General features: G+C 34.8%; 1 protein-coding gene across 3 annotated transcripts; it reads left to right on the top strand.

Annotated features, from left to right (window-relative positions):
• The first annotated feature begins 134 nt into the window (after positions 1-134).
• Positions 135-16,801, top strand: LOC117327932 (malonyl-CoA decarboxylase, mitochondrial-like). 3 transcript variants are annotated; one of them, XM_033885180.1, is made up of 11 exons: positions 481-603; positions 2,083-2,190; positions 6,310-6,465; positions 6,881-7,021; positions 7,305-7,445; positions 7,981-8,133; positions 8,545-8,709; positions 9,859-10,003; positions 10,566-10,724; positions 11,549-11,782; positions 14,688-16,801. In XM_033885180.1, the coding sequence occupies exons 2-11, from the start codon at positions 2,134-2,136 to the stop codon at positions 14,894-14,896; spliced, it is 1,560 nt and encodes a 519-aa protein (XP_033741071.1). In that variant the 5' UTR covers positions 481-603; positions 2,083-2,133; the 3' UTR covers positions 14,897-16,801. The 3 variants fall into 3 exon arrangements, with proteins under 3 accessions (XP_033741070.1, XP_033741071.1, XP_033741072.1); XM_033885179.1 differs by lacking the exons at positions 481-603; positions 2,083-2,190 and adding an exon at positions 135-240; XM_033885181.1 differs by lacking the exon at positions 2,083-2,190.
• The last annotated feature ends 1,937 nt before the right edge of the window (positions 16,802-18,738 follow it).

Genomic DNA, 18,738 nt, shown 5'->3' with positions numbered 1-18,738 from the left:
GATAAAGTTTATGTATAATTATTAGAATGAAATGTATTTACAACCTGAATCTATTATATTTATTTTTAATGATGTTAGCTTTTACACAGTTTTTGTGACGTACTTCACAGTCAAAGGTCAAAATCACAGGTCATTTCGTTCCTGCTGTCATACTGAGAATGTGAGATGAGTAAATTGTTAGCTTTACGAGTACTAGTAAACATGGGGTCAACTACTAAGCGACTTCTTGCCATTAAGACGGTTGGTATATACTGGACATTATTCGCGACATTTTTTTTATGCAGTCATTTTATGTAAAACAAAGTCCGTCACGGTGAGATACATGTCAATTGATAAACCGAAAGTAGGTCACTGTGTAAGATAACTTATTCGGGGAATCCAGCAAGCATTTTCCCTTCCTGTTCCACGAATGCTTGAACTTTTTATTTTGGACGTTTCTCAGAAATTGTGTATGTGTAGCTAAATTCAAGGTATGGCTTGCTTTTCGCCAGAAGTCTGAACAGTTTTCTGTTTCTCACGTTCAGAGGATAACACTAAAATTCTTCTATCAATGTGATGTATATATAGAAATTCAAAACAAACTAAGGACAATTTTTGAAAACCGTAAGTAAAATATCTTCATTGAATAGGTAGAATAATAATCACTGGAAACACATTTTGATAACATATATACAAGTAAACTAGATACTCATGGGGATGATTTTAATCGATCTGCACAGTTTAATGTTTGCTAATTGATCCATGTACTGTAGGAGTTTCTAGATATATATAGTAACATATATTTGCATTTAACTAAATATACTATAAATGATATATCGTTAGCTGAAAGACTGATTTTTTTAAAAAGATTATGTATGAGTTGTTGCAAATATGTGTAATTAATGCATAAATGTAGCATTACAAATCTAATTTTAGTTGGCTGCATATTGTATCCATATGCCTGAATTGAAAATAGTATTTGTATTTCATTTTGTTTTTGTTCTATTTATAAGCAAAAAACTCAAGTGATTAATGAATTTCAGGTAACATTTTTTGTAAGTTTCTACACTTTTTTTTCAGGTTTACATAAAGCTTAAATTTCTTTGAATATTGAACATGTGAAATATGTTACATGTATAGATTCTTGATATCAGCTTAAATCATCATTATTTTTACAAAATTGCTAAGTTCTGCATGAATGTAAATATATTGCATGATTTATATAACAAAGTTTTCAATTATTGTGATTCTTTTATGTTGATTTTTGTTTTCAGAAAGTGATGAAATTAACATTAGATCATGCACCTTCAATGTTAATTTATATAGTGTTTTTAACTTAATGTTTAATTTCAGTTGAGTTCCTAGATACTTTATTGTACACCAAATTATATTAAAGCAGTTGCAGTTATTTTCTATTTCTTTTTACTATTCATTTAAGATTTCAAAAGAATGGTAACTCATGCTATGATGACCTTAATCGGAAGGGTTCTGATGTTAATATCACCTTTAAAGCTGCCATTCACAGTTCAGATATTAAAATGTGTTATAAGTTATCATGGTTGACCACACTTATTCATTATCAATATAAGTCATGAATCAGAGACAATGTTGTCTCTTAAGTGACTGACATATTATGAATAAAAACAAGTGATTATGACAAGGCTATACATACAGAATATTGATGTGAAGTTCCAAGTCTTAGACAATTGGTTCAATTTCTTATTGATTTGTTGATTTAGTAATCTTGACCAAACAATCTGAAATAAAATTTAACTTAAAGGTTATATTATTAAATTGATAGAATTAAAACTTCAAATATTTACCATATAAGGTTAAATAAAAGACCTTAAATTAATATGTCTCTGGTTAAATCAACTGATTTTGTTTTGTACATGTGAGAAAAGTTATCTTAGTGCATTTATATGTACTGTTAATTAATGTAAATCAGGTGAAAATTAACAGTATGTTGTGTTGGAAATTACCAATACTCATTGATGGTAAATGCCAATTAAACTTCCGATTTATCAGGGTTCTTTGATTTGTATGTATTTTATTATTGTATTCAATCTAAACAAAAATGACCCAAGTATTGTTTCATTTTAGGTATGGAATTTATGCTTTGATTAAAAGTGAATTGATGTTTTACTTGAATGAATGACCATTATGATAATTCTTAGAAAAAATGAGTTGAAAGAAAAATGCCATGAAGAGGTTAGACTTAAAATGAAATCACTGCTCTTTCCCTACATTACTATAAATAGAACTGTTTCCATGAACTTGACGCAATGCTATCAAACGCTTGGACTGCGTGGCGTCTCTGTTGTTGTTATATATTTTACCACATGAAAATAGACTAGTGATCATAATGTGCAATTCTGTATATATTATCCAATTGTCTGGATAGTGGACTAGCTTGTTGACATACTTCCTGAATTCTTGAAACATCCGTAGAGGGATTGAATTTCAAACCACAGAAAAGAACAGTAGACCTTCAAATGACAATAAATAAACATATATTTTTTTTTATTGTATCTATGATTTTAACACTGATGATTTTCTGTTTTGTTCTACACTATTTTCTGGTGGTTTGATTGTGGACTGTATAGACAAGTTTTTATATTCCCCTGCAGGCGAGTACCTGTACTAAAGCCATCCATGCATACATGTCAAACCAACAAATGCACATAATGCGTCTCTGTCTTAACAAGTTTGTGGTATCTTTTAGTAATCTTTCTGAGTAAGATCAGTAGTATGATTTCTTGGTAATACATTGCTACAGTGTACATACTATAATAAGTTTATCTTGGCGGTATAGCACTGTGTGATGTTTACAATCTGGTGATACGTGATAAAACACATTGGGAAATTTACAACTTAGTAATATTTTGCTATTTTGTGATATTTTTAGAACTCAATATAGTGATATTTTGATATCTAATCAACTTAGTAATATTGATATGTCTCATCAGATTGGTGATATTTTGATTAATATCATCAACTTTAATAGTGATATTTTAATATCTTTGTCAACTGAGTGATATTTTGATGTCTCATCAGCTTGATGACATTTTTAGCTCACCTGGACCGAAGGTCCGGTGAGCTTATGCCATGGTGCAGCGTCCGTCGTCCGTCGTCCGGTGTCCGTCGTCCGTCGTCCGTCGTCCGTCGTCCGTCCGTCAACATTTGCTTCAAATCGCTACTAGTCATCAAGTTCTTATTGGATTTTGACCAAATTTGGTCAGAAACATCCTTGGCAGAAGGGGATCAGATTTTGCATAAATGGTGACTCTGACCCCCAAGGGGCCTGAGGGGCGGGGCCCAATAGGGGAAATTGAGGCAATTCCTTTAAATCGCTACTAGTCATAAAGTTATGAATGGATTTGAACCCAATTTGGTCAGAAACATCCTTTGGGAAAGGGGAACAGATTTTGCATAAATGGTGACTCTGACCCCCAAGGGGCCAAAGGGGCGGGGCCTAATGGGGAAATAGAGGTTATTCCTTCAAATCGCTACTAGTCATAAAGTTATGAATGGATTTGAACCCAATTTGGTCAGAAACATCCTTTGGGGAAAGGGAACAGATTTTGCATAAATGGTGACTCTGACCCCCAAGGGGCCAAAGGGGCGGGGCCTAATGGGGAAATAGAGGTAATATCTTCAAATCGCTACTAGTCATAAAGTTATGAATGGATTTGAACCCGATTTGGTCAGAAACATTCTTTGGGGAAGGGGAACAGATTTTGCATAAATGGTTACTCTGACCCCCAAGGGGCCAAAGGGGCGGGGCCTAATGGGGAAATAGAGGTAATTCCTTCAAATCGCTACTAGTCATAAAGTTATGAATGGATTTGAACCCAATTTGGTCAGAAACATCCTTTGGGGAAGGGGAACAGATTTTGCATAAATGGTGACTCCGACCCCCAAGGGGCCAAAGGGGCGGGGCCTAATGGGGAAATAGAGGTAATTCCTTCAAATCGCTACTAGTCATAAAGTTATGAATGGATTTGAACCCAATTTGGTCAGAAACATTCTTGGGGGAAGGGGAACAGATTTTGCATAAATGGTGACTCTGACCCCCAAGGGGCCTGAGGGGCAGGGCCCAATAGGGGAAATTGAGGCAATTCCTTTAAATCGCTACTTGTCATAAAGTTATGAATGGATTTGAACCCAATTTAGTCAGAAGCATTCTTGGGGGAAGGGGAACAGATTTTGCATAAATGGTGACTTTGACCCCCAAGGGGCCAAAGGGGCGGGGCCCCATATGGGAAATAGAGGTAATTCCTTCAAATCACTACTAGTCATAAAGTTATAAATGCATGTTGTAAACTCAGAGAGTCTGGACTTCATTATTTCTTTAAAGCAGTTGGGATCCCCACGCTATAACCATAAATAGCATTGTTTGAGGTTAACAAACAAAAGGAATTGAACATGAACATTATTTTGACATTTGGTCAAATCCAACCAGGTGAGCGATACAGGCCCCATGGGCCTCTTGTTATTATATTCACCATAACTAAATGATATTTGGATGTCAATGTGATAATTAGGAACACTGCAATATTTTGAATTTTTATAACTTTGTAAATATTTTGATATTAGTGTCTGTTTTCACAGGAATATTAAGAAAGAATAAGATTGCTGTGTTTTGAAGCCTGCTGATTTTGGATAAAATAACTGATTCTTAAAGATCAAATTCAATTTCATGTGCTGTAACTTTAAAATGGGTTAGAAATTGCAGAAATTTGGAATTTGTTTATCATAAACTTTATGTGATTATTCATTGATGGATTTATGTTATTTTTATCCATAAATGAAATCTTGTTATAAAAAGTTCTTAATTCTCTCGTTATACCTCGTATTTGATAATAATTAAAATGGTAGTTAGGAAATACAGGTACATGTACATCATTTTTTTTTTCTTCATGACAATATCTACCTAAGTTAATGTTATGACACTTCTGATATGATAAAAGAGTCCATTTTAACAAAAATGGATTGATATTGGGAATTAGATTATGCCTTTATTTGAATATTGTTGCGAGGTTAGGGATGGATGTTCTCTCAGTGATGCAGATAATTTGGAAAAATTAAATTTAGAAATTGCAAGAATAATTACCGGATTACCTTCCTTTGCTAGCAGGCTCTCATTATACTCTGAAAGTGGATTAGAACCTCTTGTAAATCATCGTTCTAGAAGAAAACTACAACTATTCTATAAAATTACTAACCAACTCACTCCTAGTTACTTATCCACTTTATTACCTCCCTTGGTATCTGAAAACTCACATTATAACCTACATGATGCAAATAATTACTCTCTATCGAACTTCAGACTTCAACTAACAAACAAATCGTTTTTCCCATCTACTATTCGACTTTGGAATCAACTTGATCTAGAGATTAGACATAGTATCTCATATTCAGTATTTAAACAATCTATCTCCAATAGAACACAAGTACCTACCCATTACTCAGTTGGAAATAGAAAATCTAATATATTGCATGCGAGATTAAGAAACAAATGTAGTATTCTAAAAAATGACCTTTTTCAATCACATCTTATTGATTATCGCCATTATCAGTGTGGACATCCTATTGAGGATGCATACCACTACTTCTTTATTTGTCAAAATTACTTTGAACAGAGAATCGAATTGTTCCGAAATCTAAACAATTTCATGCCACTAGACCTGCAACTGTTATTATATGGAAACAATGATTTATCCATTGAAGATAATTTTATGATAAGCCAAATCACTCAGAAATACATTCAAGACTCAAGAAGATTTTAATTGCCCGTTTTCTCTTTTCTTAATCAATATCGTGAAATATTATACATACATATATATATTGACAGTTAAAAAAAAAAGAAAATGTATTTATAAAGTCTCTTCCGATTCCGATAGCGAAAGAGAAACAAATATTTTTTTCCAGAAGGCAATGGATCGAACGGAGAAAGCTTACCATGGAACAGGATATAACGAACATTAGAAATAGCAGTGTGTTTGTGTGCAGCGAACAGTTTAATCTTCTGCTATCGAAATCGGATTTGTTTTGTTTGCTTAGTAAAAAATTAAACTAAATTTCGTAATACCTCTCTCCCTGGCTCTCTCTCTCTCTCTCTCTCTCCCCCCCCCCCCCCCCCCCCCCCCCCAATATAATTGTTAATATTTCAAATGTCATGTCATCTTGTATAAAAATTGTAAAAAATCATGATAATTGGGAAAGGGCTTCATATAAGTTTGAAAACTTGTGCCCAATCCTCTTGTATATATTGATACAAATAAAATATGTTTAAATCAATTAGATTATGTGTATTTTGTTTTTCAGCATCTGAAATACATGCCAGGCATAACCATTACAGTTCCCCGATGCCGAAGTATGAATGGCGGGAGTGACCCGTCAACTGTACAGGATGCCGAAAGCACCTCCAGATTTTTAGAATCTGTGTTCAATTCTCCTGAAATCAGTGTTTTATCTTCAGAGGTAGTTCATTCTATTTTGCTTGGTTATTTATGAGATAGATATTTGAATTGAGTTGTAAATGGCCAGGTTCTTTTAAAAATGCTTCCGATTCAGAGCAGTTTTATTAGTTTTGATATGAGATTGTGTACATGTCCTTCTTACTATTGGGTAAGTGGGTAGTGAAAAAAATGATATTGATAATTGAAATATAAAAATCACATTTGGCATTTATCACTCAGGTAGGCTAAAAATAAACCTGTTCAGGCTGTTTTTTTATCGGGGTTTTAAAACTAGTGTCGTTTGCAGGTCAAAGGGAGGAAACCCTATTATGATAATGAGAAATGGATTCACTATTACTGCATGAACCATTTTTGAAAGTTTGATATTCTTATTATTTTGCTTGGTTAACATTTTATTGTGATGATTTTGTATTTAGGCTAAATGTCACAGGTTTGTCAAACACTACAATGACCTTAATGCAGAGGAGAAATTGATATTCCTAAAAGTCTTGTCACAGCAGTACAGTGTGAACCAGGACAATGTTTTGCTAGCTGCAAAAGGAGTCACCACAGCACAGGTAATATATGTCACCATGGCAGCTTGGTCTGTCAGCATTCATTTCCATTAAAGACATGTGGTTAAATGGATGATTATATGTTATCACAGGAAAAAGCAATCTTGCCAATATGGTACACATACAAAAGTATATGTGCATAATTATGCAGTGCAGTTTGCTACCTTTTAAATTTGCATGGACAAACGCATTGTAGAATAAATAATCATAATATCCCATCTGTTTGAAATGACTTAATATCTATTAAAATCAGAGTTCACACATGTTTATAAACACTGGTTGTTAGGGAAGAGGGGAAGCAGCTTTACTGAACTCGGAGGAGAGGTTACGCAGCGTTCTCGTACCTCGTTACCAACAGCTGTTCCAAAAGATTGGCAGGATTGAGGGCGGAGTCAAATTTCTAGTCAACATGAGAGCAGACATACTGGTAAGATTGGGAAGACATATTGTCGAAGTTGAAATGATAAAATATAGGAGAAATGCATCCAGTTTCAGAGAGTTCTGAACATGATCATACATCTGAATGCTGGAAAGATAGAGTGTATGTATGACTTACAACAAAGGAAAGTTAGTGATGTTTACTAATATGTGATGCAACAGGTATATATAGGTAAATACATTTACAGAAAATGTATATATATTGGTGCAGCATTTGTCATTCATTGCCAATTTTTTTCAAATAAATTGAGATAATAATTAATAGTCAAGAGCACCATTAGTTGAACTAGGGAGCAGTATCAATATTTCTGGAACGTGACAGGTTTTTTTTAAAGAGCTTTTTTTATAAAACATTATATAAGCTGTTATAGTTGTGGCCACTTAACCCTAAAATAATAACCTTGATGACTACAATACCTGTAAGATATACTAGAGACCTGACAGGGTTACAAGTGGGAAACAACATCAATCTAGCTGTAATATATTTTATGATGATTTTACTGGTTTATAAATGTCTATCACAGACCAGAGCCTCAACGATCCACTGTGAGAAGGAGTTTGCTAGACTGAAGGTACTACAAAGCTCTATCAGGGAATTGTTGACATTCTGGTTCTCAGTTGGATTTCTCAAGCTGCAACGTATCACATGGGAGTCGTCTTGTGACATGGTTCAGAAGGTTAGCATTCTATTATAAAATTCTAGGCAACTTCCTGGAATGATTGCGGTAGAACAGATGTATCAATCTTTTTTATTTTATTAGTATTATCTATTTTAATTACAACAAATTAATTTCTGACAAGGTTACATCATCTGAATTCTTTGATGACCTGGATTAGTTACAGTTTACATGTACTCCAAATCAATAATTCTAAACATAGAGCTTTCAGTAAGGAGGAAGAAAATCCCACTTTTGAACTGACAAAATAAAAGAAACATCTTCCTTTGATTTTCAATATGGAATGACAACATTATGTTATTCCTAAACATTCTCTTGTTTTAAATCTCGGACTCTTCCCTGTGTAAACATACAAGTGTAAATGCAGAATGTCATATGTATGAGAAATTTAAGGATCTATTACGACTTCAGATTTCAGATTATGAAGCTGTCCACCCAATAAGAAACTGGGCTGACCTGAAACGACGTGTAGGCACATATCGTAGATGTTTTGTCTTCACACACAAGAGCATGCCCAAGGAACCAGTTGTGGTTCTACACACAGCTCTCACACAAGACATATCCACAACAATACATGTGAGTAGATCACAGCTAACATACTTTTTTGTACTTTCTTCTCTGTTTCTGTTGTGTTTGATAATATACAAAGTGATATATTGAGGAGAGGATGTTACTAAGTTGTGCCCAATTCTAATTATCCCTTTTTATGACAGTAAGAATATGTTTGAATTAAACAGGACATACCTGATCATCGCTAGGCACTAGCTGCTTTAGACTTGGCTGTGATTTTTCAAACGTTACCATATGGATGTTTTTTGTTTCATTGTTAATTATAATTTTACCTGAGTAAGTTTTTAGTGAGCAATGTCATGTGAATCATTCATGTTTGTTAAACTACCACTTCAGCTCATTTTATGAAAGTCCAATGAAGCTTTATTCATGTTGATATCTCATTGACTGCTATTCAAATTATGAAGCTATCCAAAATTTACATTAAGTCATCATCATTCCTTTGTATCATGCATGCGTGAAGAACTACCTAATTTAATTCAATAAATGACCTTGACCCTTATTCATGGTCAAAGAAGATTATTTTAAAACACTTGATAATGAACTGTTGAATTACTTTTTATTTTGCACCTGTAGCCTACAAAGGTATCAGAGGCTGTGGTTTTATTCAATCAAATTCATCTAGGTGATATATACCTCCTGTACAATATACTTCAATCCACTCTCTTTCTTTTAACAACCCGATAACCATACACTGTTTATAGATTAAAGTTAGTTCTTCATTTCTTCTTACACGCAAAATGATTTAATTGATCTGATCATTGTCGATTTTAGCTCACCATAACCAAAGGGCAAGTGAGTTGATGCCACGGTGCAGTGTCCATATGTTGTCTGTCTGCATTTTCCTTTAAACAGCTTAATAACTAAAATTCCCAGAATCAAGATATTTGGCTGTTAGGTTACTGGGATGCAGCCCGAAAAAGTTATTTTTACCTTAATGACACATATTCATGGGTTTAAGGGTTTTTGGGTCAAGGTCAAGGTCACTATTGCTATTTTTAGCAGAGGCTGGTAGGGGACATGTATTGTTTTAGCAATGCTCTCAGAATGCGTGTTCAGTATGATAGGTAATAGCTGTATGGATATCTTGTATAAAACAAAGCAGTGTATTTAGTGTAGTATGATATAGAAGTTGTCCTTTTTTGTATGTTTTAGTCCATCATTCGTACACCATCTCTAGGCCATGTCAGACAAGAGGTTGAGAGTCCTCCTGCAGTTGAAATGGAGGTTGAGTCTCAGGCAGAGGAACCATCAAAAATATCTGCTGCTGTGTTCTACTCCATCACCTCTACACAAAAAGGTTACTGTTCACATACATATAAATATATCGAATATTCTAAATTGAATTATCTAAACTGTCAGGGTTTGGTATTGTTTGATTATTAGATCCTTTGCATTTAAAATTATTTGGAGAAAAAAATGGTAGCTTTATCAATGATCATTGCTAGATTAAATTTTAATAATCTACCCAGAGTAAGTCAAATTGTGAGGAGAGTGCAACTACATATACATATTAGAAATGCCAAGAAGATTGAAGGAAATGAAGTATTATAGAGACTGGAATGCCACAGTATGATGAGGTTGTAGAGGTCAGGAAAGTTGTATCTAAAACAATTCATTTTAAATTCTATAGCTTTAAAGCTGATGAAGCTTAAGGTCAAATATGAGTCATTTTCTGGCTGTTTTAGAAAACAAAATTCATGTCAATATTTTAATGAAAAAAAAATAATGTGCAGACTGTGTTTCCCTATGACCAATATTGTAGAAAATAGTTTTATTTTGAGTGTCATCCATTATAACCCTTTATATGAGAATGTATTTTGAATTTCTGATTTACATTAATTGATTAATGATTTTGACAGGTTTACAAAGTGTTGACCTAGGTAATTATCTAATCAAAAAAGCAGTTCAAGAACTTCAAGTGGAGTTTCCATCAATCCAAAAGTTTTCCAGCCTTTCTCCCATACCTGGTTTCAAGGACTGGCTTATTATGGAGATCAACAAGTCTCAGAAAGCTGAAAGTAAGTTCACAATAATAGAAAATAAATGGGGTTTTTTTGCCATTTTATGGAGGGAGGAGGCATACACTGATGCCCATGTCTGTCCATCCTTACCCTTCCTGTCCCAGGGCATTCTGAATCATTGACCTATCTCAGAACCATGAATAGATAAGGTTCATATATTCTACACCTGTTCACATTCTAGTGGTCATTCGTCAAAGTTAAAGGGTGAAAGGTCACCTGTGACCCCATTCTGCACTGGACACATTTTAAAATCAATGCCATATCTTTAGAATCTTCAACAAATTTGGTTTAAATTTACATAAAGTATCATTACATCCCGTTCTAAAACTGATCATATTCTGGTGTCATTGGAAAAGATTTCAGGGTTCAGGTCAAAGGTCACCTTAATTGATCACTGGTCTTTGAACTCTTCTGCAGGGTACATGTACATTTCCCCAAAGCATAATATCATTCTTTGATAAAAGCTTTGGCTCATGTTTACATGTTTATATTGTCATAGCCCCTAATTGTTTGCATATGAATATGAGCGGGGATGTACATGACTTAAAGAAATTTTCTGGGATCATCAGACAAAAATTGTTATTATTAGTTTTTGAAATTTTTTAATGCTTGTAGTAAAATTTTTGGCGGGTCAAATTCTGCACTATACGTAAACAAGATTTGTAGAGTTTTGTATATTGACTTCATAAGAATCCTTTTTTGGAAATGTTTTCAGTTATTTCTTATTACCAAGATAAGGAACATGTTTTATCAGAGTATGTGTTTTTTGATCGGTACTTTCCTATGAAGATTTTGATTGCTGTATGATTTGTGGTACACAGGTCTGTCTGAATGTGTAGACCAACCGCTGTTGTACCAGTCAGAAATTGAGAAACTACGTGAAATTGTGGAACCAGAGAATGCTAACATGATGACTGTATTAAAGGGAGTATTACAAAATCACACCTGGGTGTCTAATGAACATGTGTGTCAGGTTTTAGAAGGACCTTTAACACGACTTTGTGCTCGGTATCTGTACACAGAAAAACGACGAGGATATGCCCTTAATCCAGTAGGTATGTACAAATTATTGTTAAAAACTTTCTGTGGTGGTGTCGATCTCAAACCTATTGGAAAGTGTGATATTTTATACCAGTACTGTCTACTCTGGAAGATTGCTTATCTATTTATTTGAAGAGTAAGAAAGTCATAGACAGGATATATGAACTCCATAATACATTTTTACTGTTAATAATGAAAATAGAAAAGGTCAAGGAGATGTACATTGATACAGGAGAATTAATCTGATGATTATGCCTATATCATACAGGGATGAGAACACTGTGCTCCCCATGTCTGTCTGTTTTATCACTTCCTGTTTTATCATTTCCTATTGTATCCCTTCCTGTTGTATCACTTCCTGTTGTACAACTTTCTGTTGTATTACTTCCTGTTGTATCATTTCCCATTGTATCACTTCCTGTTGTATCATTTACTATTGTATCCCTTCCTGTTGTATCACTTCCTGTTGTACCACTTCCTGTTGTATTATTTCCTGTTGTATTACTTCCTGTTGTATCATTTCCCGTTGTATCACTTCCTGTTGTATCATTTCCTATTGTATCCCTTTCTGTTGTATCACTTCCTGTTGTACCACTTCCTGTTGTATTATTTCCTGTTGTATCATTTCCCGTTGTATCACTTCCTGTTGTATCATTTCCTATTGTATCCCTTCCTGTTGTATCACTTCCTGTTGTACCACTTTCTGTTGTATTATTTCCTGTTGTATTACTTCCTGTTGTATCATTTCCCGTTGTATCACTTTCTGTTGTATCATTTCCTATTGTATCCCTTTCTGTTGTATCACTTCCTGTTGTACCACTTCCTGTTGTATTATTTCCTGTTGTATTACTTCCTGTTGTATCATTTCCCGTTGTATCACTTTCTGTTGTATCATTTCCTATTGTATCCCTTCCTGTTGTATCACTTCCTGTTGTACCACTTCCTGTTGTATTATTTCCTGTTGTATTACTTCCTGTTGTATCATTTCCCGTTGTATCACTTCCTGTTGTATCATTTACTATTGTATCATTTCCTGTTGTATCATTTCCTATTATATAATTTCTTGTTGTATCATTTCCTATTGTATCATTTCATCTTGTATCACTTCCTGTTGTACCACTTCCTGTTGTATCACTTCCTGTTGTATCATTTCCTATTGTATCACTTCCTGTTGTGTTACTGCCTGTTGTATCATTTCCTATGGTATCATTTCCTGTTGTATTACTTCCTATGGTATCATTTCCTATTGTATCACTTCTGGTTGTATCACTTCCTATTGTATCACTTCTGGTTGTATCACTTCCTGTTGTATCATTTCCTATTGTATCACTACCTGTTGTATCAATTCCTATTGTATCATTTCCTGTTGTATCATTTCCTATTATATCATTTCCTATTGTACCACTTCATGTTGTACCACTTCCTGTTGTATCACTTCCTGTTGTATCACTTCCTGTTTTATTACTTCCTGTTGTATCACTTCCTGTTGTATCATTTCCTATTGTATCACTTTCTGTTGTGTCACTTCCTGTTGTACCATTTCCTATGGTATCATTTCCTGTTGTATTACTCCTATTGTATCATTTCCTGTTGTATCATTTCCTATTGTGTCACTTCCTGTTGTACCACTTCCTGTTGTATCACTTCCTGTTGTATCATTTCCTATTGTATCACTTCCTGTTGTATCACTTCCTATTGTATCATTTCCTTTTGTATCATTTCCTATTGTATCATTTCCTATTGTACCACTTCATGTTGTACCACTTCCTGTTGTATCACTTCCTGTTGTATTACTTCCTGTTGTATCATTTCCTGTTGTATCATTTCCTGTTGTATCACTTCCAATGATGTCTCATTGCGTTCTGTCACATTCTGCCATCAATGTATCTCGAGAACACCTGAATAGATCTAGTATATATAGTATTGTTATATCAAATTCTATACCTGATCACATTGTGGTAGTAATTTGAAGTTAAAAGCTCAATGATCCTTTGTTGCATTGTAACATAGGGGCTGGGACATTCATGTTGTAGTCTTTTTCATGATATATATTTTTATGTTTCCTGAATAAAACGCCTTTGTCACAGAGATCTATGGATGTATTGATTGTAAAGCAGAAAGATTAATCACAGGGCATTGACACAGATTTTCAACCTAATAGTGATGCAAATGTACATGCATGTACAGTATCTGAATCTTAGCATTGGAGTTCTTTGTGCAAAAACCCTATAGTGAATCAATTTCAATGGAAATACTTGCATACATAGAAAAGGAGATAACAAAAAATAAGGTGAAACATTTTTAGCTGCAGTCAACATTGACTTTGATGATATCTCCCTGATGTTGACGTTAACATTGACTTTGATGATATCTCCCTGATGTTGACGTTAACATTGACTTTGATGATATCTCCCTGATGTTGATGTCAACATTGACTTTGATGATATCTCCCTGATGTTGACGTTAACATTGACTTTGATGATATCTCCCTGATGTTGACGTCAACATTGACTTTGATGATATCTCCCTGATGTTGACGTCAACATTGACTTTGATGATATCTCCCTGATGTTGACGTTATACCATTAGCCTGAGACTATACTATATACTATTGAAAACACAAATACTCTGGCATCTGAAGAAAGAGTTTTGAAATAAAGTTTTGAAACTTTAATGATAGCTAGGTTCAAATTATTATCAATTAAGGGAAAGAGAGTACTAGTATAGACAATAATTGTAATACCATATACAAGGTATATATTGCTCCTGTTTATTGGTTACATATATTGTTATGTGCACACTGTTGTTATGTGTTCAGAAAATGTTCAACTAAGAGTCAAATTTATATGATTACCTTCTAAAGCTGATACCTCTGTCAATTTTATAATAGCAGTGAGATGTATTTTTTTTTTATTTCAGCGAATTTCCACTTAAGTAATGGTGCTGTCCTCTGGAGAATTAACTGGCTAGGTGACATGTCAATGCGTGGTATCAACCAGTCATGTGGTATGATGGTGAACTATCGCTATTTCTTAGAGAGCACAGAGGAAAATAGTCGCAGATACCTAGAACTTCGAGAAATAACGGCATCCGAGGAAGTCAAAGAATGGGCCACACTAACATTGTGATTTAATGTTCCATAAACCGTGTAATATTGCCTAATTTCTCGGGAAAAGAATGTGCCATCAACCATAATTGTAAACATTGTTGTCACCTTTCTCTGGAAAGGGATGTAATGGCCATCGACTATATAAAGATGTACATTTATTTGTATATGTAATACATAAATCTTAAGTGATTCTGTTTATAATATCCAGCGGCGATTTTCTTTATTTCAAGGCATTTAACTTATTACTTTCTCCCTTAAATCAAACATTGATTTAGTAATAAGTGCGACCCAACAACGAAGACATCAGGAAGGAGTGTTTCTCAACATTCAACAGCTTCGAAAAACATACGTAAGCTTATAAACTTTTATTTCTTGTCGACCGGTTTTGCCATTTACGGTTTGTCAGTGCAAAGATACAACAATCCTAACCCCTGAAGTACCCTCAAAGTGGTACACATATCATGTGATGCTTATTGTTATAAGGGGAGGTAATCATCCGTTAACAGTGTACAATCAATGCAACTACATGTATATACTATATACACTATAATAAACAAAAATTAAATAAATATTCATTATAGAATTAAAATATTCATTATAGAATTAAAATGTTCATTCTAAAATTAAAATGTTCCAAAATTAAATTCCTAGCGTATGCTCTGTTTATGAGTCTTTTTAATAACTCTTTACACTCCTCTTCATAATCGGTATCTTCACTAAATATCTAACTCACTCGTAATACTTGTGCAAATGTTATATTGTTCTTCTGGTGTTTAGGCTGGCACTGGCAACTCCCATAATCCAAGTACATGAAAGCATTGGTGGGTTTATTATACATTTTAGTGCCTAGAGAGTTGTCTTCTCATAAGAAAACAGTACGTGGTGTCTAAAAAGTCCACTGACGTGGTACTTGTTTCTGTGGTTAGTTTAACAGTAGCGTGACACGAGTTCATTGAATCCAAGATGGAGGAAAGGTCCTCTCATGAATGGGTCCAAATGAAAAAACATCATCGATGTATCTACACTATACTAAAGGAATTTTAGAACATGTAGACAAAAACAAAAACTTCCTCTCCCAAAAGTCTATGAATATTATCGTATAGTTCGGTGCCGTATTCATTCCCATTGCCGTGCCTTGTTCGTCTTGAGATGCTTTCTCTGTGATTGTGGTGTAGATGTTGCTAGTTTCAGTTTTGTTGTTCGCGGCTATCTTCCGCCAATATTCTAAAAGTGTCTTGGTTAGACATGTGTATTATATGGCTGGGGACAGTTCTGTATCCTATGGACTGTGTATTATATGGCTGGGGACAGTTCTGTATCCTATGGACGGTGTATTATATGGCTGGGGACAGTTCTGTATCCTGTAGACTGTGTATTATATGGCTGGGGACAGTTCTGTATCCTATGGACTGTGTATTATATGGTTGGGGACAGTTCTGTATACTATGGACCGTGTATTATATGGCTGGGGACAGTTCTGTATCCTGTAGACCGTGTATTATATGGCTGGGGACAGTTCTGTATCCTGTAGACTGTGTATTATATGGCTGGGGACAGTTCTGTATCCTGTAGACTGTGTATTATATGGCTAGGGACAGTTCTGTATCCTATGGACTGTGTATTATATGGCTGCGGACAGTTCTGTATCCTATGGACTGTGTATTATATGGCTGGGGACAGTTCTGTATCCTATGGACTGTGTATTATATGGCTGCGGACAGTTCTGTATCCTGTAGACTGTATTATATGGCTGGGGACAGTTCTGTATCCTATGGACTGTGTATTATATGGCTGGGGACAGTTCTGTATCCTGTAGACTGTGTATTATATGGCTGGGGACAGTTCTGTATCCTATGGACTGTGTATTATATGGCTGGGGACAGTTCTGTATCCTATGGACTGTGTATTATATGGCTGGGGACAGTTCTGTAGACTGTGTATTATATGGCTGGGGACAGTTCTGTATCCTATGGACTGTGTATTATATGGCTGGGGACAGTTCTGTATCCTATGGACTGTGTATTATATGGCTGGGGACAGTTCTGTATCCTGTAGACTGTGTATTATATGGCTGGGGACAGTTCTGTATCCTATGGACTGTGTATTATATGGCTGGGGACAGTTCTGTATCCTATGGACTGTGTATTATATGGCTGGGGACAGTTCTGTATCCTATGGACTGTGTATTATATGGCTGGGGACAGTTCTGTATCCTATGGACTGTGTATTATATGGCTGGGGACAGTTCTGTATCCTATGGTTTGGTTTGGTTTGGTTTATTTTGTTTAACGTCCTATTAACAATCTTAATTCAATTTGACATTGGTCCTTGGCGATACTGAATGCCGTGTTCGTATCCGGTATCGTGGGATTAACCAGGACTCTTAAGTTCTTCGAGTACAGTACTGTCATTACAGCGGCGTTGTAGATATTCAATGTGGCATTTATATCTGGAGTTTCCCCTAATGCTCTAAAATATGGTACAAGCTCCGTAGTTATGTTTACTTTCTCCTCCGTTTGGTTGTCAGCTCTCTGACATTTGTTAGGATGTTCAATATTGACGCTGTTTAAATCGATTCCTTAAGTTATATCGAGTTACATATTAATCACCCTTGTTGGCCTCAATGGAAGCACGGGAAGGGGCTTAATATGGGAGGAACGGTTTCCTCCCTACGGAAAACTAACGTGGTTGGGAAGGTGACTCTGTGTCTTTTTTGCTACCGACCACCCATACCACTTTCTCCTTAGCGGAAAGTGAACTAAATTCTCTTACTTACAATGTAACCAGATAATTTGTATTGACCTATTTATATACAGTAGTTTGAAAGTACCGTGTGAAGTGATTTCGAAACGTTCAAGTGCCAGTGAATATAATTCTATATTATACTGTTCGTTTGTCTCATCTTTATGTTATATGCACATATACACAATTTTAACAAACATAAATATTTCACTTTGATACGACCCCTAGGACTTTTAAAGTACGCGTCCGTGGATATGAGTTTGTCTAAGAACAAGAAACTAGAGTCTACAAAATGTCAAACAAGTTAAAGCATTAGATAGATTTCTCAGACTTTAAATGTTACAGATTTAATAAAGTTTGCCTTCAATGTTAGGTGAGATATACCAATTGAAATACATGCACCTAGCCTTTATGTAATCCGTCTGTCAACAGACGAATAAGGAAGTTTTCTGTAACCTCCGGAACAATATTTTTACACGGATGTCTCAACTAATTAGTACCTTATGCTGTTTTGATTGCTATTTATTTTCTCTTTGTTTTTGTCATTGTTTTTTCTTTCTGAGACATGTTGACCTTTTTTTGTTACCCTCAAATACATTTGTCATAATTAATACATGTAATTGTTTTATTTACTCTCAACAAAAGTTTTTTATAAAGCCATGTACTCATGATTAAATACACATTGTACTGGATATCATGACCCAGGGATGTCGATAAACAAAACTCTGAAATTAATTCAATTTGTCAGAAAGGTCAACCATTATTCCAACAAAACTAGTGACGTTAACGTTGTTAAGGATATATCAACCATCCATATACATTATTGATGTTTATGGCTTGTGCAGTTTACTTCAAATTTAATCATATAGAAACCTTATATAATTAGCTTTTATATAACAAGAAAAGATACAGTAATTTCTCACTGCCCCATCTTCACTAGCCAAGGGTTACGTTCCTCCTAATTTTTGAAGAGTAGGCAGATCGTAACTCTTGGCAAGCGAAGATGTAACTGCTCGAGAAGAATGCTACTTGGGGGTAAAAAGTTATAATTTGGTGATGGTCAGTGTGTATGTGCATTTTGTATGTCAATATTGTATGCAACGACGAATGTGTTATAAA

This window comes from Pecten maximus, chromosome 5 (assembly GCF_902652985.1).
Source record: "Pecten maximus chromosome 5, xPecMax1.1, whole genome shotgun sequence".
NCBI classification, from domain to species: domain Eukaryota; kingdom Metazoa; phylum Mollusca; class Bivalvia; order Pectinida; family Pectinidae; genus Pecten; species Pecten maximus.
The sequence above is the reverse complement of the archived record's forward strand: the minus strand, read 5'-3'. Positions and strand labels throughout refer to the sequence as shown.